This window comes from Struthio camelus, chromosome 29 (genome assembly GCF_040807025.1).
Source record: "Struthio camelus isolate bStrCam1 chromosome 29, bStrCam1.hap1, whole genome shotgun sequence".
Classification (NCBI taxonomy): Eukaryota; Metazoa; Chordata; class Aves; order Struthioniformes; family Struthionidae; genus Struthio; species Struthio camelus.
In genome coordinates this window covers 863,498-885,598 of record NC_090970.1, presented here as the reverse complement: position 1 = coordinate 885,598, position 22,101 = coordinate 863,498, and the positions used below count along the sequence as shown (strand labels likewise).

At 63.9% G+C, this 22,101-nt stretch overlaps 1 protein-coding gene across 3 annotated transcripts; it reads right to left on the bottom strand.

The window, feature by feature from the left end:
• Positions 1 to 113: 113 nt before the first annotated feature.
• PNP (purine nucleoside phosphorylase) lies at positions 114 to 21,812 on the bottom strand. 3 transcript variants are annotated; one of them, XR_011136592.1, is made up of 7 exons: positions 21,715 to 21,805; positions 10,063 to 10,292; positions 8,072 to 8,175; positions 7,079 to 7,254; positions 5,225 to 5,415; positions 2,443 to 2,885; positions 114 to 2,346 (listed from the first exon to the last, which is right to left on the bottom strand). XR_011136592.1 is itself a non-coding variant. In XM_068921847.1 (6 exons), exons 1-6 carry the CDS (start codon positions 21,723 to 21,725, stop codon positions 2,599 to 2,601), a joined length of 936 nt encoding a protein of 311 aa, XP_068777948.1. In that variant the 5' UTR covers positions 21,726 to 21,812; the 3' UTR covers positions 114 to 2,598. The 3 variants fall into 3 exon arrangements, 2 of the variants coding, with proteins under 2 accessions (XP_068777948.1, XP_068777947.1); XM_068921847.1 differs by having other exon boundaries at positions 114 to 2,885; positions 10,063 to 10,229; positions 21,715 to 21,812; XM_068921846.1 differs by having other exon boundaries at positions 114 to 2,885.
• Between the last annotated feature and the right edge of the window lie 289 nt (positions 21,813 to 22,101).

Genomic DNA, 22,101 nt, shown 5'->3' with positions numbered 1-22,101 from the left:
GACTGGGGGGAGGGGCCGTGCCCGGACGCCTGGGCCCCCTGGGGGTGGGGGAGGGGCCCCGTCTCTCCCCCTACCTCCCCCTCCGCCCCTTTTCCCATTAAATTGGTGCTTCGTTAACTTAATTAAAGCCGTTTATTAACCTTAAATAAAACAAAAGTGCCAAAAATCAACCGCGGACGGGGCGGGGGAGGGGCGCAATTAGCAACCCGGCGCTAATTACCTATTTGGTCATCGTTACCCGCCCGTTCCCTGGCGGCCGCCGTTAATTAACCATTAATTAACCCGCCGTTAATTAACCATTAATTAACCGGTGGCCAACCATTAACTGACCGTTAATTACGGGGTGACAAGCTGCTAATTAACCGTTGAGGACGGAAGCAGGGTTAATTACCGTGCACCTCCCCCCCCCAATTAATTAACCCTCGAGGGGTTAATTAATCCCCGGGAGGGGCGGATGTTGGGGGGAGGGGTTGGTCCTGGGGCACCCGGACGCCTGGGCCCTTTTGGGGGGGGGATGGGCAGGATGGAGGGTCCCCGGACGCCTGGGCCCTTCGGGGTGGGGGATGGGCAGGATGGCGGGTCCCCAGACGCCTGGGCCCTTCGGGGTGGGGGATGGGCAGGATGGAGGGTCCCCGGACGCCTGGGCCCTTTGGGGGGGGGATGGGCAGGATGGAGGGTCCCCGGACGCCTGGGCCCTTTGGGGGGGGGATGGGCAGGATGGAGGGTCCCCGGACGCCTGGGCCCTTCGGGGTGGGGGATGGGCAGGATGGAGGGTCCCCGGACGCCTGGGCCCTTCGGGGTGGGGGATGGGCAGGATGGAGGGTCCCCGGACGCCTGGGCCCTTTTTGGGGGGGGGTTAAGACACCCGGACGCCTGGGCCCTTTGGGGGGGGATGAACAGGATGGCGGGTCCCCGGACGCCTGGGCCCTTTAGGGGGGGGATGGGCAGGATGGCGGGTCCCCGGACGCCTGGGCCCTTTTGGGGGGGGGGGGGTTAAGACACCCGGACGCCTGGGCCCTTTTGGGGGGGGGGTTAAGACACCCGGACGCCTGGGCCCATTGGGGGGGGGGGGTTAAGACACCCGGACGCCTGGGCCCTTTTGGGGGGGGATGGGCAGGATGGCGGGTCCCCGGACGCCTGGGCCCTTTGGGGGGGGGATGGGGGGGGTTAAGACACCCGGACGCCTGGGCCCTTTGGGGGGGGGATGAACAGGATGGAGGGTCCCCGGACGCCTGGGCCCTTTTGGGGGGGGGGGTTAAGACACCCGGACGCCTGGGCCCTTTTGGGGGGGGGGTTAAGACACCCGGACGCCTGGGCCCATTGGGGGGGGGGTTAAGACACCCGGACGCCTGGGCCCTTTTGGGGGGGGATGGGCAGGATGGAGGGTCCCCGGACGCCTGGGCCCTTCGGGGTGGGGGATGGGGGGGGTTAAGACACCCGGATGCCTGGGCCCTTTGGGGGGGGGATGGGCAGGATGGCGGGTCCCCGGACGCCTGGGCCCTTTTGGGGGGGGGTTAAGACACCCGGACGCCTGGGCCCTTTGGGGGGGGGGGTTAAGACACTCGGACGCCTGGGCCCTTTTGGGGGGGGATGGGCAGGATGGAGGGTCCCTGGACGCCTGGGCCCTTTTGGGGGGGGGATGGGGGGGGTTAAGACACCCGGACGCCTGGGCCCTTTAGGGGGGGGATGGGCAGGATGGAGGGTCCCCGGACGCCTGGGCCCTTTTGGGGGGGGGATGGGCAGGATGGTGGGTCCCTGGACGCCTGGGCCCTTTTGGGGGGGGGATGGGGGGGTTAAGACACCCGGACGCCTGGGCCCTTTGGGGGGGGGGTTAAGACACCCGGACGCCTGGGCCCTTTGGGGGGGGGATGGGCAGGATGGAGGGTCCCCGGACGCCTGGGCCCTTTTGGGGTGGGGATGGGGGGGGGTTAAGACACCCGGACGCCTGGGCCCTTTGGGGGTGGGGGATGGGCAGGATGGTGGGTCCCCGGACGCCTGGGCCCTTTTGGGGTGGGGGATGGGGGGGGTTAAGACACCCAGACGCCTGGGCCCTTTAGGGGGGGGATGAAGAGGATGGAGGGTCCCCGGACGCCTGGGCCCTTTGGGGGGGGGGTTAAGACACCCGGACGCCTGGGCCCTTTAGGGGGGGGATGAGCAGGATGGAGGGTCCCCGGACGCCTGGGCCCTTTGGGGGGGGGGTTAAGACACCCGGACGCCTGGGCCCATTGGGGTGGGGGGGGGTTAAGACACCCGGATGCCTGGGCCCTTTGGGGGGGGGGGATGGGCAGGATGGAGGGTCCCCGGACGCCTGGGCCCTTTGGGGGGGGGGTTAAGACACCCGGACGCCTGGGCCCTTTGGGGGGGGATGAACAGGATGGTGGGTCCCCGGACGCCTGGGCCCTTCGGGGTGGGGGATGGGCAGGATGGAGGGTCCCCGGACACCTGGGCCCTTTAGGGGGGGGATGGGCAGGATGGCGGGTCCCCGGACGCCTGGGCCCTTTGTGGGAGGGGATGGGGGGGGGCGGGAGGGGGTTAAAGCACCCGGACGCCTGGGCCCCCCCCCCGCCCCTCCCCGAACCGCGCACTGGGGAGGCGCCGCTAGGCAGCCTGGCGGCGGGCGCCGTCTCCCTCCTCCTCCTCCTCCTCCCCGCGGCGGCCTTCGGCCTCCTCCTCCTCCTCGTCGTCGGGGGGCAGGCGGCGGGCGAGGGCGGCCAGGAGGGCGCGGAGGGCGCGGGCGGCCCGGCGGGCGGCCGCCAGCACCTCGGCGTGGCCGGCGGCCGGCGGCCGCTCGTAGTCGAGGGCGGCCGCGTTGGTGATGAGCGAGAGGCCGAGGAGGCGCAGGCCGCAGTGGCGGGCGGCCACCGCCTCGTGCACCGTGCTCATGCCTGGCGGCGGGCGGCGGCGGGGGGGGGGTCAAGGGGGGGGCCGACGGCGCCGGGCCACGCGCGGCGGCGTGTTCCCCCCCCCCCCCCCGGCGGCCGAGCACGGCCAGAGCACGCCAAGAGCACGGCAAGAGCGTGCAAAGTGCGTGCAAAGTGCAGGCAACGTGCAGGCAAAGTGCAGGCAAAGTGCGTGCAAAGTGTGTGCAAAGTGCAGGCAAAGTGCAGGCAACGTGCGTGCAAAGTGCAGGCAAAGAGCACGCAAAGTGTGTGCAAAGTGCATGCAAAGTGTGTGCAATGTGTGTGCAATGTGTGTGCAAAGTGCAGGCAAAGAGCACGCAAAGTGCGTGCAAAGTGCAGGCAATGTGTGTGCAAAGTGCAGGCAACGTGCAGGCAAAGAGCACGCAAAGTGCGTGCAAAGTGTGTGCAATGTGTGTGCAAAGTGCAGGCAAAGAGCACGGAAAGTGCGTGCAAAGTGCGTGCAAAGTGCAGGCAACGTGTGTGCAATGTGCGTGCAAAGTGCATGCAAAGTGCACAAAAAGTGCATGCAAAGTGCGTGCAATGTGTGTGCAAAGTGCGTGCAAAGTGCAGGCAAAGTGTGTGCAATGTGCGTGCAAAGTGCAGGCAAAGTGCACAAAAAGTGCATGCAAAGTGCGTGCAATGTGTGTGCAAAGTGCGTGCAAAGTGCAGGCAAAGTGTGTGCAATGTGCGTGCAAAGTGCGTGCAAAGTGCGTGCAAAGTGCAGGCAACGTGCGTGCAAAGTGCAGGCAAAGAGCACGCAAAGTGCGTGCAATGTGTGTGCAATGTGCGTGCAAAGTGCACGCAAAGTGTGTGCAAAGTGCGTGCAATGTGTGTGCAACGTGTGTGCAAAGTGCATGCAATGTGCACACAAAGTGCATGCAAAGTGCATGCAACGTGCACACAAAGTGCGTGCAATGTGTGTGCAAAGTGCGTGCAATGTGTGTGCAAAGTGCAGGCAAAGAGCACACAAAGTGCAGGCAATGTGTGTGCAAAGACCCCGCAAAGTGCATGCAAAGTGCGTGCAATGTGTGTGCAAAGTGCGTGCAAAGTGCAGGCAAAGTGTGTGCAATGTGCGTGCAAAGTGCGTGCAAAGTGCGTGCAAAGTGCAGGCAACGTGCGTGCAAAGTGCAGGCAAAGAGCACGCAAAGTGCGTGCAATGTGTGTGCAATGTGCGTGCAAAGTGCACGCAAAGTGTGTGCAAAGTGCGTGCAATGTGTGTGCAACGTGTGTGCAAAGTGCATGCAATGTGCACACAAAGTGCATGCAAAGTGCATGCAACGTGCACACAAAGTGCGTGCAATGTGTGTGCAAAGTGCAGGCAATGTGTGTGCAAAGACCCCGCAAAGTGCATGCAAAGTGCGTGCAATGTGTGTGCAAAGTGCGTGCAATGTGCACACAAAGTGCATGCAAGGTGCGTGCAAAAGTGTAAGCAATGTGCGTGCAAAGTGCATACAACGTGTGTGCAAAGTGCAGGCAATGTGTGTGCAAAGAGCACACAAAGTGCGTGCAACATGCACGCAACGTGCACACAAAGTGCAGGCAAAGAGCACGCAAAGAGCACACAACGTGCGTGCAATGTGTGTGCAACGTGTGTGCAAAGTGCATGCAATGTGCACGCAACGTGTGTGCAACGTGCAGGCAACGTGCACACAAAGTGCCTGCAACGTGCATGCAACGTGCATGCAAAGAGCACGAGAAGAGCACGCAATGTGCACGCAAAGTGCATGCAACGTGCGTGCAACGTGCGTGCAACATGTGTGCAACGTGTACACAAAGAGCACGCAAAGTGCACGCAACGTGCACGCAAAGTGCAGGCAACGAGCGTGCAAAGAGCGCAGAAAGCGCATGCAAACTGCACGCAATGCGCACACAACGTGCGTGCAACGCGCGTGCAAAGAGCACGCAAAGTGCACGCAACGTGCGCGCGAAGTGCACGCAGAGAGCGGGCAAAGCGCGGGCCGAGTGTGTGCAAACCGCACGCCAAGCACGTGCAAAGCGCCTGCAAAGGACACGCAAAGAGCGCGCTAAGCGTGTGCAAGCTGCATGCAACATGTCTGCAAAGAGCGGGCTGAGTGCGGGTTGAGTGTGGGCTGAGTGTGGGCTGAGCGCAGCCTTACACGCCGACTGCGAGCTACCCGTGCGGTAATTAGCTAGTAATTACATAGTAATTACAGTGTAATTACATGGTAATTACAAAGCCGCGCGGTGCTTATTACATTGTAATTACAATGCGGGCAATTGGCAACGCATGGGCTTGTTACATGCTAATTACACAGGCCCAAAGTTGTAATTACGGGCTAATTACACGCCGCGGCGCCACTCACCCACGGCGTCGGCGCCGGCGAGCTTCAGGAAGCGGCACTCGGCCACCGTCTCGTAGCTGGGGCCGCCGACGCCGCAGTAGACGCCCTCGCGGGCCCGCAGCTCCGGCGCCACCCGGGCGGCCAGCTCCAGGGCCAGCGCCCGCAGCCCCGCGTCGTAGGCGTCCGCCATGGCCGGGAAGCGGGGCCCGAACCTGCGGGGCGGCACCCCAAGGTGGGGGGGGGGTCGGGGGGGGGGTCGTACCCAACCTCTCCCGGACGCCTGGGTCCCGGCCCGGACGCCTGGGCCTCTTTCCCGGAGGCCTGGGCCTCTTCCCCGGACGCCTGGGTCCCTCCCCGGACACCTGGGCCCTTTCCCGGACGCCTGGGCCCCTTCCCCGGACGCCTGGGCCCCTCCCCGGACGCCTGGGCCCCTTTCCCGGACGCCTGGGCCCCTCCCCGGACGCTTGGGCCCCTCCCTCCCTCCCCGGACTCCTGGGCCCCCTCCCTCCGCAGCCGTCCGGACACCTGGGCCCCCTCCCCAGACTCCTGGGCCCCCTCCCTCCGTCCCCGGACTCCTGGGCCCCCTCCGCCCCTGCCCGCCCGGACGCCTGGGCCCCCTCCCTCCCTCCCCGAACACCTGGGCCCCCTCCTCCCTCCCCGAACACCTGGGCCCCCTCCCTCTGTCCCCGGACACCTGGGCCCCCTCCCTCTGCAGCCGCCCGGACTCCTGGGCCCCCTCCCTCCCTCCCCGGACTCCTGGGCCCCCTCCCTCCCCGGACTCCTGGGCCCCCTCCCTCCATCCCCGCCGGGCCGCCTGGGCCCCCCGCGCCGCTGCCCGGACACCTGGGCCCCCTCCCTCCCCGGACTCCTGGGCCCCCTCCTCCCTCCCCGGACGCCTGGGCCCCCTCCTCCCTCCTTGGACTCCTGGGCCCCCTCCCTCCTCAGCCACCCGGACTCCTGGGCCCCATCCCTCCCTTCCTGGACACCTGGGCCCCCTCCCTCCCCAGACTCCTGGGCCCCCTCCCTCCGTCCCCGCCGGGCCGCCTGGGCCCCCCGCGCCGCTGCCCGGACACCTGGGCCCCCTCCCTCCCCGGACTCCTGGGCCCCCTCCCTCCCTGCCCGTCCGGACTCCTGGGCCCCCTCCTCCCTCCCCAGACACCTGGGCCCCCTCCCTCCACTGCCTTCCCGAACACCTGGGCCCCCTCCCTCCCCGAACACCTGGGCCCCCTCCCTCCCCGGACTCCTGGGCCCCCTCCCTCTGTCCCGCCCGGCCGCCTGGGCCCCCTGCGCCACTGCCCGGACTCCTGGGCCCCCTCCCTCCCCGGACTCCTGGGCCCCCTCCCTCTGTCCCGCCCGGCCGCCTGGGCCCCCCGCGCCGCTGCCCGGACACCTGGGCCCCCTCCTCCCTCCCCGGACTCCTGGGCCCCCTCCCTCCGTCCCCGCCGGGCCGCCTGGGCCCCCCGCGCCGCTGCCCGGACTCCTGGGCCCCCTCCCTCCCCGGACTCCTGGGCCCCCTCCCTCTGTTCCCGGACACCTGGGCCCCCTCCCTCTGCAGCCGCCCGGACTCCTGGGCCCCCTCCGTCCCTCCCCGGACACCTGGGCCCCCTCCCTCCGCAGCCGCCCGGACTCCTGGGCCCCCTCCGTCCCTCCCCGGACTCCTGGGCCCCCTCCCTCCGCAGCCGCCCAGACTCCTGGGCCCCCTCCCCAGACTCCTGGGCCCCCTCCTCCCTCCCCGGACTCCTGGGCCCCCTCCCTCCGCAGCCGCCCGGACTCCTGGGCCCTCTCCTCCCTCCCCGGACTCCTGGGCCCCCTGCCTCCGTCCCCGCCGGGCCGCCTGGGCCCCCCGCGCCGCTGCCGGGGGCGCCGGGCGCTCACCGCTCGTCGTTGGGGCCGGCCAGGGGGCTGCAGGCGGCCAGGCCGGGCAGGTTGAGGTGGTCGCGCAGCACCAGCAGGTCGCCGGGGGCCAGCTCGGGCCCGAGGCCGCCGGCCGCGTTGGTCAGCACCAGCGTGCGGGCGCCCAGCAGGCGCAGCGTGCGCACCGGCATGGCCACCTGCCGCCGGCCGCCCTCAGCTGGCCGCCGGTGGGGGGCCGGGGGGCCGGGGAGGGGGCCAGGGTGCGGGCACGGGGCCCAGGCGTCCGGGGAACGGGGGGCCCAGGAGTTTCAGGAGGGGCCCAGGTGTCCGGGGAAGGGGGCCCAGGAGTTTCAGGAGGGGCCCAGGCGTCCGGGGAAGGGCCCCAGTGTCTGGGAAAGGGGCCCAGGTGTCCGGGGAAGGGGCCCAGGTGTCCGGGGAGGGACCCAGGTGTCCGGGGAACGGGGGGCCCAGGAGTTTCAGGAGGGGCCCAGGTGTCCGGGGGAGGGGGCCCAGGCGTCCGGGGAGGGGGCCCAGGCGTCCAGGGAAGGGGCCCAGGAGTTTCAGGAGGGGCCCAGGCGTCCGGGGAGGGGCCCCAGTGTCTGGGAAAGGGGCCCAGGTGTCCGGGAGGGGGCCCAGGTGTCCGGGGGAGGTGGCCTAGGTGTCCGGGGAGGGGCCCAGGTGTCCGGGGAAGGGGCCCAGGCGTCCGGGGAAGGGGCCCAGGCGTCCAGGAAAGGGGCCCAGGCGTCCGGGAGGGGGCCCAGGCGTCCGGGGGAGGTGGCCTAGGTGTCCGGGGAGGGGCCCAGGTGTCCGGGGAGGGGTCCCAGGTGTTCAGAGAGGGGCCCAGGCGTCCGGGGAGGGGCCCAGGCGTCCGGGGAGGGGCCCAGGCGTCCGGGGGAGGGGCCCTGGTGTCCGGGGAAGGGGCCCAGGAGTTTCAGGAGGGGCCCCGGCGTCCGGGTGGGGCGCGCGCAGGGCTGGGGGGGTGGGGGGGGCGGGGGCCCCGGCGTCCGGGCGCACCTGGGCCGGGCTGTAGCCCTCGTAGAGGTGGAAGCGCCCCTGCAGCAGGGCGCAGCGCCGCCCCCCCAGCCAGCCCAGCACCAGGCGCCCGGCGTGGCCCGCCACTGCCCCCCCCACCCCCCGTCACCGTCAGCGCCGGGGGGGGCAGACCCCCCAGACCCCCCAGAGCCCCCCAGGACCCCCCCAGAGCCCCCAGACCCCCCAGAGCCCCCAGAGCCCCCCAGACCCCTCCAGGACCCCCCCAGGACCCCCCAAGAGCTCCCACACACCCCCAGTCCTCCCCAGACCCCCCCAGGACCCCCCCAGAGCCCCCCAGAGCCCCCCAGAGCCCCCAGGACCCCCCCAGTCCTCCCAGAGCCCCCCAGGACCCCCCAGGACCCCCCCAGGACCTCCCAGAGCCTCCCAGACCCCCCCAGGACCCCCCCAGGACCTCCCAGACCCCCCCAGGACCCCCCCAGGACCTCCCAGAGCCTCCCAGACCCCCCCAGACCCCCCCAGGACCTCCCAGAGCCTCCCAGAGCCCCCCAGGACCCCCAGGACCCCCCCAGAGCCCCCCCAGAGCCCCCCCAGAGCCCCCCAGGACTCCCAGAGCCCCCCAGGACCCCCCAGGACCCCCAGAGCCCCCCCAGAGCCCCCTAGAGCCCCCCAGAGCCCCCTAGAGCCCCCCAGGACCCCCCCAGTCCTCCCAGAGCCCCCCAGGACCTCCCAGAGCCCCCCAGGACCCCCCCAGTCCTCCCAGAGCCCCCCAGGACCTCCCAGAGCCCCCCAGGACCCCCCCAGTCCTCCCAGAGCCCCCCAGGACCCCCCAGGACCTCCCAGAGCCCCCCAGGACCTCCCAGAGCCCCCCAGGACCCCCCCAGTCCTCCCAGAGCCCCCCAGGACCCCCCAGAGCCCCCCAGGACCCCCCAGGACCCCCCCAGGACCCCCCAGAGCCCCCCAGGACCCCCCAGAGCCCCCCCAGAGCCCCCCCAGAGCCCCCAGGACCCTCCAGTCCTCCCAGAGCCCCCCAGGACCCCCCAGAGCCCCCCACGACCCCCCAGAGCCCCCCAGAGCCCCCCAGAGCCCCCAGGACCCTCCAGTCCTCCCAGAGCCCCCCAGGACCCCCCAGAGCCCCCCACGACCCCCCAGAGCCCCCCAGACCCTCCCAGAGCCCCCAGGACCCTCCAGTCCTCCCAGAGCCCCCCACGACCCCCCAGAGCCCCCCAGAACCCCCCAGAGCCCCCCCAGGACCTCCCAGTTCCTCCCCAGACCCCCCCCAGAGTCCCCCAGGACCCCTCAGTCCTCCCAGAGCCCCCCAGGACCCCCCCCAGGACCCCCCAGAGCCCCCCAGGACCCCCCCCAGGACCTCCCAGAGCCCCCCAGGACCCCCCCAGAGCCCTCAGTCCTCCCAGAGCCCCCCAGGACCCCCCCAGGACTCCCCAGAGCCCCCCAGGACCCCCCCAGTCCTCCCCAGAGCCCCCCAGAGCCCCCCAGAGCCCCAGTTCCCCCCCAGTTCCCCTCAAACCCCCCCAGTCCTCCCCAGTTCCCCCCAGACCCCCCAGTTCTCCCCAGACCCCCCCAGTTCCCTCCAGACCTTCCAGTCCCCCCCAGTTCCCCCCGTCCCCCCAGTTGCCCCCCACACCCCCCAGTTACTCCCAGTTCCCCCCCCCAAGACCCTCCCAGTCACCCCCAGTTGCCCCCCAGGACCCCCCAAAGACTCCCCAGTTGCCTCCCTGTTGCCCCAGTTGCCCCCCAGACCCCCCAGTTCCCCCCCAGTTCTCCCCAGTCGCCTCTCAGATCCCCCAGTTCCCCCCAAGGCCCCCCAACACCTCCCAGTTGCCCCCGGGACCCCCCAGTTCCCCCCCAGTTGGCCCTCAGACCCCCCCATTACCCTCCAGGACCCCCAGAACCCCCCCAGTTGCCCCCAGACCCCCCCCAGACCTCCTCGAATCCGCCCCCTAAACCCTCCCAGTTGCCCCCAGTCCCTCCCAGTCCCCCACCCCGGGACTCACCGGTGCTGCGGGGGAAGTGGGGCAGGTCGGCGTAGTCGAAGGCCTGCGGTTCGCTCAACGCCTCGGCCAATTCGCCCAGGCCGGAGCCGCAGACCACGGCCAGGCGGGGGGGCGGCCCCCCGGCCCGGGCCATCACCCAGGCTGCCGCCGCCGCGCAGGCCTCGTAGCTGCCAACGCCGGCGCCCCCGAGAGGAAGACACGCGGGACCCGTCCGACACGTGTTTTGGAGTCTGGGAGGTCATAGGGACGTGGCGGGGCCGGGGGCGGGGGGGCGCGGGGCCGGGCAAGGGGAGGGGAGGTGGTGGGACGGGCCGTGGGAGGACGTGGGAGGAGCGGGGAGGGGGCGGGACCCCGGGGCGGGACCCCCGGCGCGAGGCAGAAGCCACGCTTGGAGCCACGGCTGGACCCAAGACCCATAGCGTGACCCAGGCATGGACCTGAAGCTCGTGGTGGGACCCAGGGATGGACCCAGCACCCCTTGATGGACCTACTTTATGAGCTACTAATCACGCTGCGCCCCAGAGATGGACCCAAGACCCATAGCGTGACCCACGGATGGACCTGAAGCTCGTAGTGGGACCCAGGGATGGATCCAAAACCCATAGCGTGACCCAGGGGTGGACCTGAAGCTCGTGGTGGGACCCAGGGATGGACCCAGCACCCATAACATGATCTATGTCATGATCTAACTAATCATGTTGTGACCCAGAGATGGACCCAAGACCCATAGCATGGTCCAAGCATGGACCCAGCACCCATACAGGGACCCAGGGATGGACCCAGCACCCATAACACGACCTACACTGTCATCTACTAAGCATGTTGCGACCCATACAGGGACCCAGCACCCATAGCGTGACCCAGGCATGGACCTGAAGCTCGTGGTGGGACTCAGGGATGGACCCAGCACCCCTTGATGGACCTACTTTATGATCTACTAATCACGCTGTGCCCCAGAGATGGACCCAAGACCCATAGCGTGACCCACAGATGGACCTGAAGCTCGTGGTGGGACCCAGGCATGGACCCAGCACCCATAACACGACCTACACTGTCATCTACTAAGCATGCTGCGACCCAGAGATGGACCCAAGACCCATAGCATGACCCACGGATGGACCTGAAGCTCATGGTGGGACCCAGGGATGGACCCAGCACCCCTTGATGGACCTACTTTATGAGCTACTAATCACGCTGTGCCCCAGAGATGGACCCAAGACCCATAGCGTGACCCAGGCATGGACCTCAAGCTCATGGTGGGACCCAGGGATGGACCCAAGACCCATAACGTGACCCAGGGATGGACCTGAAGCTCATGGTGGGACCCAGGGATGGACCCAGCACCCATAACATGATCTATGTCATGATCTAACTAATCATGTTGTGACCCAGAGACGGACCCAAGACCCATAACACAACCTACATTGTCATCTACTAAGCATGCTGCGACCCAGAGATGGACCCAAGACCCATAGCATGGTCCAAGTATGGACCCAGCACCCATACAGGGACCCAGGGATGGACCCAGCACCCATAACACAACCTACACTGTCATCTACTAAGCATGTTGCGACCCATACAGGGACCCAGCACCCATAGCATGACCCAGGCATGGACCTGAAGCTTGTAGTGGGACCCAGGGATGGACCCAGCACCCATAACATGATCTATGTCATGATCCATACAGGGACCCAGCACCCATAGCGTGACCCACGGATGGACCTGAAGCTCGTGGTGGGACCCAGGGATGGACCCAGCACCCCTTGATGGACCTACTTTATGAGCTACTAATCACGCCGTGCCCCAGAGATGGACCCAAGACCCATAGTGTGACCCACGGATGGACCTGAAGCTCGTGGTGGGACCCAGGGATGGGCCCAGCACCCATAACACGACCTACATTATAATCTACTAATCACATTGTGACCCATACAGGGACCCAGCACCCATAGCGTGACCCAGGCATGGACCTGAAGCTCGTGGTGGGACCCAGGGATGGACCCAAGACCCATAGCGTGACCCACAGATGGACCTGAAGCTCATGGTGGGACCCAGGGATGGACCCAAGACCCATAACGTGACCCAGGGATGGACCCAGCACCCATAACATGATCTATGTCATGATCTAACTAATCATGTTGTGACCCAGAGATGGACCCAAGACCCATAACACAACCTACATTGTCATCTACTAAGCATGTTGTGACCCATACAGGGACCCAGCACCCATAGCGTGACCCAGGCATGGACCTGAAGCTCGTGGTGGGACCCAGGGATGGACCCAGCACCCCTTGATGGACCTACTTTATGAGCTACTAATCATGCTGTGCCCCAGAGATGGACCCAAGACCCATAGCATGACCCACGGATGGACCTGAAGCTCGTGGTGGGACCCAGGGATGGAGCCAGCACCCATAACATGATCTATGTCATGATCTAACTAATCATGTTGCGCCCCAGAGATGGACCCAAGACCCATAGCATGGTCCAAGCATGGACCCAGCACCCATACATGGACCCAGCACCCATACAGGGACCCAGGGATGGACCCAGCACCCATAACACGACCTACACTGTCATCTACTAAGCATGCTGCGACCCAGAGATGGACCCAAGACCCATAGCATGACCCACGGATGGACCTGAAGCTCATGGTGGGACCCAGGGATGGACCCAGCACCCCTTGATGGACCTACTTTATGAGCTACTAATCACGCTGTGCCCCAGAGATGGACCCAAGACCCATAACGTGACCCAGGGATGGACCTGAAGCTCATGGTGGGACCCAGGGATGGACCCAAGACCCATAACGTGACCCAGGGATGGACCTGAAGCTCGTGGTGGGACCCAGGGATGGACCCAGCACCCATAACATGATCTATGTCATGATCTAACTAATCATGTTGTGACCCAGAGAAGGACCCAAGACCCATAACACAACCTACATTGTCATCTACTAAGCATGCTGCGACCCAGAGATGGACCCAAGACCCATAGCATGGTCCAAGTATGGACCCAGCACCCATACAGGGACCCAGGGATGGACCCAGCACCCATAACACAACCTACACTGTCATCTACTAAGCATGTTGCGACCCATACAGGGACCCAGCACCCATAGCATGACCCAGGCATGGACCTGAAGCTTGTAGTGGGACCCAGGGATGGACCCAGCACCCATAACATGATCTATGTCATGATCCATACAGGGACCCAGCACCCATAGCGTGACCCACGGATGGACCTGAAGCTCGTGGTGGGACCCAGGGATGGACCCAGCACCCCTTGATGGACCTACTTTATGAGCTACTAATCACGCCGTGCCCCAGAGATGGACCCAAGACCCATAGTGTGACCCACGGATGGACCTGAAGCTCGTGGTGGGACCCAGGGATGGACCCAGCACCCATAACACGACCTACATTATAATCTACTAATCACATTGTGACCCATACAGGGACCCAGCACCCATAGCGTGACCCAGGCATGGACCTGAAGCTCGTGGTGGGACCCAGGGATGGACCCAAGACCCATAATGTGACCCACGGATGGACCTGAAGCTCATGGTGGGACCCAGGGATGGACCCAGCACCCATAACATGATCTATGTCATGATCTAACTAATCATGTTGTGACCCAGAGATGGACCCAAGACCCATAACACAACCTACATTGTCATCTACTAAGCATGTTGTGACCCATACAGGGACCCAGCACCCATAGCGTGACCCAGGCATGGACCTGAAGCTCGTGGTGGGACCCAGGGATGGACCCAGCACCCCTTGATGGACCTACCTTATGAGCTACTAATCATGCTGTGCCCCAGAGATGGACCCAAGACCCATAGCATGACCCACGGATGGACCTGAAGCTCGTGGTGGGACCCAGGGATGGACCCAGCACCCATAGCGTGACCCAGGCATGGACCTGAAGCTCGTGGTGGGACCCAGGGATGGACCCAGCACCCATAACACAACCTATGTTGTGATCTAACTAATCATGTTGCGCCCCAGAGATGGACCCAAGACCCATAGCATGGTCCAAGCATGGACCCAGCACCCATACATGGACCCAGCACCCATACAGGGACCCAGGGATGGACCCAGCACCCATAACACGACCTACACTGTCATCTACTAAGCATGCTGCGACCCAGAGATGGACCCAAGACCCATAGCATGACCCACGGATGGACCTGAAGCTCGTGGTGGGACCCAGGGATGGACCCAGCACCCATAACATGATCTATGTCATGATCTAACTAATCATGTTGCGCCCCAGAGATGGACCCAAGACCCATAGCATGGTCCAAGCATGGACCCAGCACCCATACAGCGACCCAGGGATTGACCCAGCACCCATAACACGACCTACACTGTCATCTACTAAGCATGTTGCGACCCATACAGGGACCTAGCACCCATAGCGTGACCCAGGCATGGACCTTAAGCTCATGGTGGGACCCATGGATGGACCCAGCACCCATAACACGACCTATGTTGTGATCTACTAAGCATGTTGTGACCCATACAGGGACCCAGCACCCATAGCGTGACCCAGGCATGGACCTGAAGCTCATGGTGGGACCCAGGGATGGACCCAAGACCCATAGCGTGACCCAGGGGTGGACCCAGCACCCATACAGGGACTCATGGATGGACCCAAGACCCATAAAACGACCTACATTGTCATCTACTAAGCATGTTGTGACCCAGAGTTGGACCCAAGACCCATAGCATGGTCCAAGTATGGACCCAGCACCCATACAGCGACCCAGGGATGGACCCAGCACCCATAACACAACCTACACTGTCATCTACTAAGCATGTTGCGACCCATACAGGGACCCAGCACCCATAGCATGACCCAGGCATGGACCTGAAGCTTGTAGTGGGACCCAGGGATGGACCCAGCACCCATAACATGATCTATGTCATGATCCATACAGGGACCCAGCACCCATAGCGTGACCCACGGATGGACCTGAAGCTCGTGGTGGGACCCAGGGATGGACCCAGCACCCCTTGATGGACCTACTTTATGAGCTACTAATCACGCCGTGCCCCAGAGATGGACCCAAGACCCATAGTGTGACCCACGGATGGACCTGAAGCTCGTGGTGGGACCCAGGGATGGGCCCAGCACCCATAACACGACCTACATTATAATCTACTAATCACATTGTGACCCATACAGGGACCCAGCACCCATAGCGTGACCCAGGCATGGACCTGAAGCTCGTGGTGGGACCCAGGGATGGACCCAAGACCCATAGCGTGACCCACAGATGGACCTGAAGCTCATGGTGGGACCCAGGGATGGACCCAAGACCCATAACGTGACCCAGGGATGGACCCAGCACCCATAACATGATCTATGTCATGATCTAACTAATCATGTTGTGACCCAGAGATGGACCCAAGACCCATAACACAACCTACATTGTCATCTACTAAGCATGTTGTGACCCATACAGGGACCCAGCACCCATAGCGTGACCCAGGCATGGACCTGAAGCTCGTGGTGGGACCCAGGGATGGACCCAGCACCCCTTGATGGACCTACTTTATGAGCTACTAATCATGCTGTGCCCCAGAGATGGACCCAAGACCCATAGCATGACCCACGGATGGACCTGAAGCTCGTGGTGGGACCCAGGGATGGAGCCAGCACCCATAACATGATCTATGTCATGATCTAACTAATCATGTTGCGCCCCAGAGATGGACCCAAGACCCATAGCATGGTCCAAGCATGGACCCAGCACCCATACATGGACCCAGCACCCATACAGGGACCCAGGGATGGACCCAGCACCCATAACACGACCTACACTGTCATCTACTAAGCATGCTGCGACCCAGAGATGGACCCAAGACCCATAGCATGACCCACGGATGGACCTGAAGCTCATGGTGGGACCCAGGGATGGACCCAGCACCCCTTGATGGACCTACTTTATGAGCTACTAATCACGCTGTGCCCCAGAGATGGACCCAAGACCCATAACGTGACCCAGGGATGGACCTGAAGCTCATGGTGGGACCCAGGGATGGACCCAAGACCCATAACGTGACCCAGGGATGGACCTGAAGCTCGTGGTGGGACCCAGGGATGGACCCAGCACCCATAACATGATCTATGTCATGATCTAACTAATCATGTTGTGACCCAGAGAAGGACCCAAGACCCATAACACAACCTACATTGTCATCTACTAAGCATGCTGCGACCCAGAGATGGACCCAAGACCCATAGCATGGTCCAAGTATGGACCCAGCACCCATACAGGGACCCAGGGATGGACCCAGCACCCATAACACAACCTACACTGTCATCTACTAAGCATGTTGCGACCCATACAGGGACCCAGCACCCATAGCATGACCCAGGCATGGACCTGAAGCTTGTAGTGGGACCCAGGGATGGACCCAGCACCCATAACATGATCTATGTCATGATCCATACAGGGACCCAGCACCCATAGCGTGACCCACGGATGGACCTGAAGCTCGTGGTGGGACCCAGGGATGGACCCAGCACCCCTTGATGGACCTACTTTATGAGCTACTAATCACGCCGTGCCCCAGAGATGGACCCAAGACCCATAGTGTGACCCACGGATGGACCTGAAGCTCGTGGTGGGACCCAGGGATGGACCCAGCACCCATAACACGACCTACATTATAATCTACTAATCACATTGTGACCCATACAGGGACCCAGCACCCATAGCGTGACCCAGGCATGGACCTGAAGCTCGTGGTGGGACCCAGGGATGGACCCAAGACCCATAATGTGACCCACGGATGGACCTGAAGCTCATGGTGGGACCCAGGGATGGACCCAGCACCCATAACATGATCTATGTCATGATCTAACTAATCATGTTGTGACCCAGAGATGGACCCAAGACCCATAACACAACCTACATTGTCATCTACTAAGCATGTTGTGACCCATACAGGGACCCAGCACCCATAGCGTGACCCAGGCATGGACCTGAAGCTCGTGGTGGGACCCAGGGATGGACCCAGCACCCCTTGATGGACCTACCTTATGAGCTACTAATCATGCTGTGCCCCAGAGATGGACCCAAGACCCATAGCATGACCCACGGATGGACCTGAAGCTCGTGGTGGGACCCAGGGATGGACCCAGCACCCATAGCGTGACCCAGGCATGGACCTGAAGCTCGTGGTGGGACCCAGGGATGGACCCAGCACCCATAACACAACCTATGTTGTGATCTAACTAATCATGTTGCGCCCCAGAGATGGACCCAAGACCCATAGCATGGTCCAAGCATGGACCCAGCACCCATACATGGACCCAGCACCCATACAGGGACCCAGGGATGGACCCAGCACCCATAACACGACCTACATTGTCATCTACTAAGCATGTTGCGACCCATACGGGGACCCAGCACCCATAGCGTGACCCAGGCATGGACCTGAAGCTCGTGGTGGGACCCAGGGATGGACCCAGCACCCATAACATGATCTATGTCATGATCTAACTAATCATGTTGCGCCCCAGAGATGGACCCAAGACCCATAGCATGGTCCAAGCATGGACCCAGCACCCATACAGCGACCCAGGGATTGACCCAGCACCCATAACACGACCTACACTGTCATCTACTAAGCATGTTGCGACCCATACAGGGACCTAGCACCCATAGCGTGACCCAGGCATGGACCTTAAGCTCATGGTGGGACCCATGGATGGACCCAGCACCCATAACACGACCTATGTTGTGATCTACTAAGCATGTTGTGACCCATACAGGGACCCAGCACCCATAGCGTGACCCAGGCATGGACCTGAAGCTCATGGTGGGACCCAGGGATGGACCCAAGACCCATAGCGTGACCCAGGGGTGGACCCAGCACCCATACAGGGACTCATGGATGGACCCAAGACCCATAAAACGACCTACATTGTCATCTACTAAGCATGTTGTGACCCAGAGTTGGACCCAAGACCCATAGCATGGTCCAAGTATGGACCCAGCACCCATACAGCGACCCAGGGATGGACCCAGCACCCATAACACGACCTACACTGTCATCTACTAAGCATGTTGCGACCCATACAGGGACCCAGCACCCATAGCATGACCCACGGATGGACCTGAAGCTCGTGGTGGGACCCAGGCATGGACCCAAGACCCATAACGTGACCCAGGCATGGACCTGAAACTCATGGTGGGACCCAGGGATGGACCCAAGACCCATAACATGATCTATGTCATGATCTAACTAATCATGTTGCGCCCCAGAGATGGACCCAAGACCCATAGCATGGTCCAAGCATGGACCCAGCACCCATACAGCGACCCAGGGATGGACCCAGCACCCATAACACGACCTACACTGTCATCTACTAAGCATGTTGCGACCCATACAGGGACCCAGCACCCATAGCATGACCCACGGATGGACATGAAGCTCGTGGTGGGACCCAGGGATGGACCCAGCACCCATAACACGACCTACACTGTCATCTACTAAGCATGCTGCGACCCAGAGATGGACCCAAGACCCATAGCATGACCCACGGATGGACCTGAAGCTCATGGTGGGACCCAGGGATGGACCCAGCACCCCTTGATGGACCTACTTTATGAGCTACTAATCACGCTGTGCCCCAGAGATGGACCCAAGACCCATAGCGTGACCCACAGATGGACCTGAAGCTCATGGTGGGACCCAGGGATGGACCCAAGAGCCATAACGTGACCCAGGCATGGACCTGAAGCTCATGGTGGGACCCAGGGATGGACCCAGCACCCATAACATGATCTATGTCATGATCTAACTAATCATGTTGTGACCCAGAGATGGACCCAAGACCCATAACACAACCTACATTGTCATCTACTAAGCATGTTGTGACCCATACAGGGACCCAGCACCCATAGCGTGACCCAGGCATGGACCTGAAGCTCGTGGTGGGACCCAGGGATGGACCCAGCACCCCTTGATGGACCTACTTTATGAGCTACTAATCATGCTGCGCCCCAGAGTTGGGCTCAAGACCCATAGCGTGACCCACGGATGGACCTGAAGTTCATGGTGGGACCCAGGGATGGTGTCAGGACCTATGGTGGGACTCACTGATGGACCTAGCACCCACCCACGGCAGGACTCATGGATGGACCCATGACCCACTATCTGACCCATAGCATAACCCAGGATCCATGGCGTGACCCATGGGTGAGGCCAGGACCCATAGCATGACCTGTGGTGCGACCCGCAACCCATAGATGGATTCAGAACCTACGGTGGCTTCCATGATCACCCCGAGACCCATAGCACAGCTCAGGGATGGACCTAGGACCTATGGTGGGACTCAGGGATGGACCCAGGACCCATAGCACGACCCAGGGATGGTCCCAGAACCCATGGTTGGACCCACGGATGGGCCCAAGACCTATGGTGGGACTCAAGGATGGACCCAGCCTCCCTAATATGACCCATGGATAGACCTGGGACGCATGGTGGGACTCAGGGATGGACCCAGGACCCATCGCGGGACCCGTGAATGGACCTGGGACCCATAGTGTGACCCATAGTTGGTCCCAGAACCCCTGGCAGGACTCAGGAATGGGCCCAGGACCTATGGAGTGACCCATGGATGAACCTAAGTCCTATCGTGAGACCCATGGCGTGACTTGGGCATGGACCCGGGACCCAGCGTGCGACCCATGGCCAACCCCAGCACCCATAACACGACCCATGGATGGATGCAAGACCTGTGGTGAGACCCATGGTATGACCCAGGACCCATGGCATGACTTGGGCATGGAGTCAAGACCTAGAGTGAGACCCATGACCAACCCCAGCACCCATAACTGCACCCATGGATAGACCAGGACCCATAGTGGGACCCACGACCAACCCCAGCACCCATAACAGAACCCACGGATGGACCAGGAGCCATGGTGGGACCCTTGACCAACCCCAGCACCCATAACAGCACCCATAGACGGATCAAGAACCATGGTGGGACCCACGGATGGACCAGGAACCATGGTGAGACCCATAACCAACCCCAGCACCCGTAATATAACCCACAGATGCACCCACAACCCAGACCGTGACCCATGGATGCACCTAACACCTATGGTGAGACTCATAGCGTGACCCAGGACCCACGGTGTGACTTGGGCATGGAGTCAGGACCCAGAGCGAGACCCATGACCAACCCCAGCACCCATGACAGGACCCATGGACAGACCGGGACCCATGGTGAGACCCATAATCAACCCCAGCACCCATAACAGCACCCATGGATGCACCCACAACCCAGAACGTGACCCATGGATGCACCTAACACCTATGGGGAGACCCATGATGTAACCCAGGACCCATGGCATGACTTGGGCATGCAGCCAGGAGCCAGAGCGTGACCCATGACCAACCCCAGCACCCATAACAGCACCCACGGATGGACCAGGAGCCATGGTGGGACCCTTGACCAACCCCAGCACCCATAACAGGACCCATGGATGGACCAGGACCCAGAGCGAGACCCATCACCAACCCCAGCACCCATAACAGCACCCACGGATGGCCCAGGAGCCATGGTGAGACCCATGACCAACCCCAGCACCCATAACAGGACCCACAGATGGTCCAGGACCTACGACCGGACCCACGGATGGACCAGGAACCATGGTGAGACCCATCACCAACCCCAGCACCCATAACAGGACCCACAGATGGTCCAGGACCTACGACCGGACCCACGGATGGACCAGGAACCATGGTGAGACCCATCACCAACCCCAGCACCCATAACAGGACCCACAGATGGTCCAGGACCCACGACCGGACCCACGGATGGACCAGGAACCATGGTGAGACCCATCACCAACCCCAGCACCCATAACAGGACCCACAGATGGTCCAGGACCCACGACCGGACCCACGGATGGACCGGGACCCACGGTGGGACCCACGCGGCGCCCCACAGACGGCCCCAACACCCACGACCGGACCCACGGGTGGCCCCGGGACCCACAGCGTGACTGCGGCATGACGTGGGACCCACGTGACCCCTTCCGCCCACGCGTAGGGCAGGGCCCGGACGCCTGGGCCCCTAGGGTGGATGGGGGAGGGAAGGCGTGTCAGGAGAGCCGCACTCTGATTGGCCGGCCCGGCGGGGGGTGTGAGCGCCGCGCCGCCTCCTGATTGGCTGGTTCGGGCCGGCGGGGGACGGGGGGGGGGAACGAGGGAAAGGGGCAACCCGGAAGTGGGCAACGGGCCCAGGTGTCCGGGTGAGGGGCCCAGGCGTCCGGGGAAGGGGCCCAGGCGTCCGGGTGATGGGCCCAGGCGTCCGGGGAGGGACTCAGGTGTCCGGGGAAGGGGCCCAGGTGTCCGGGGAAGGGCCCAGGCGTCCGGGGAAGGGGCCCAGGTGTCCGGGGAAGGGGCCCAGGAGTCCGGGGAGGGGCCCAGGCGTCCCGGGAGGGGCCCAGGCGTCCGGGGAGGGGCCCAGGCGTCCGGGGAGGGGCCCAGGTGTCCAGGGGAAGGGGCCCAGGTGTCCGGGAAAGGGGCCCAGGCGTCCCGGGTGAGGGGCCCAGGTGTCCGGGGAGGGACCCAGGTGTCCGGCCCCCCCCCACCGCGCATGCGCACCGCGCACCTGCCGTCCATAGTCGCCGGTCAGTTATGAGCGGGCCGGTCGCCGCTGCCCGCCTAAAACCGCCCCCCCCTCACCCGCGCCGACGTCACGGCCGGGAGAGCCAATCAGCGGCGCCGTCCGCCGGCACCGCCGCCGCGTCGCCCCGGGCGACGGCGGGCAGCGGCGGCCGCCATTGGTCAGCGGCGGCGGGTGGGCGGGGCGGAAGGAAGGGGAGTTGGGTGAGGGGAGGGGGGTGAAGGCGCCGCTCCGCTCCCGACCGCCCGGAGCCAATGGGAGGCGGCGGAGAGGCGCACGTGACCGCCGGCGGCGCGCTGTGGGTGAGCGGGGGGCGGTCGCCTAGCAACGCTGCGTCACGTGGCGCGGGCGGGGCGGCGGGCCAATGAGAAG

Coding starts and splice junctions, on each gene's coding strand:
- PNP (XM_068921846.1), bottom strand. Junction 7,255..8,071: donor AGGGCTACAGCCCGGCCCAG/GTGCGCCCGGAC, acceptor GGCCGGCGGCAG/GTGGCCATGCCGGTGCGCAC. Junction 2,886..5,224: donor CGCCGGCGCCGACGCCGTGG/GTGAGTGGCGCC, acceptor GCCCGCCGCCAG/GCATGAGCACGGTGCACGAG.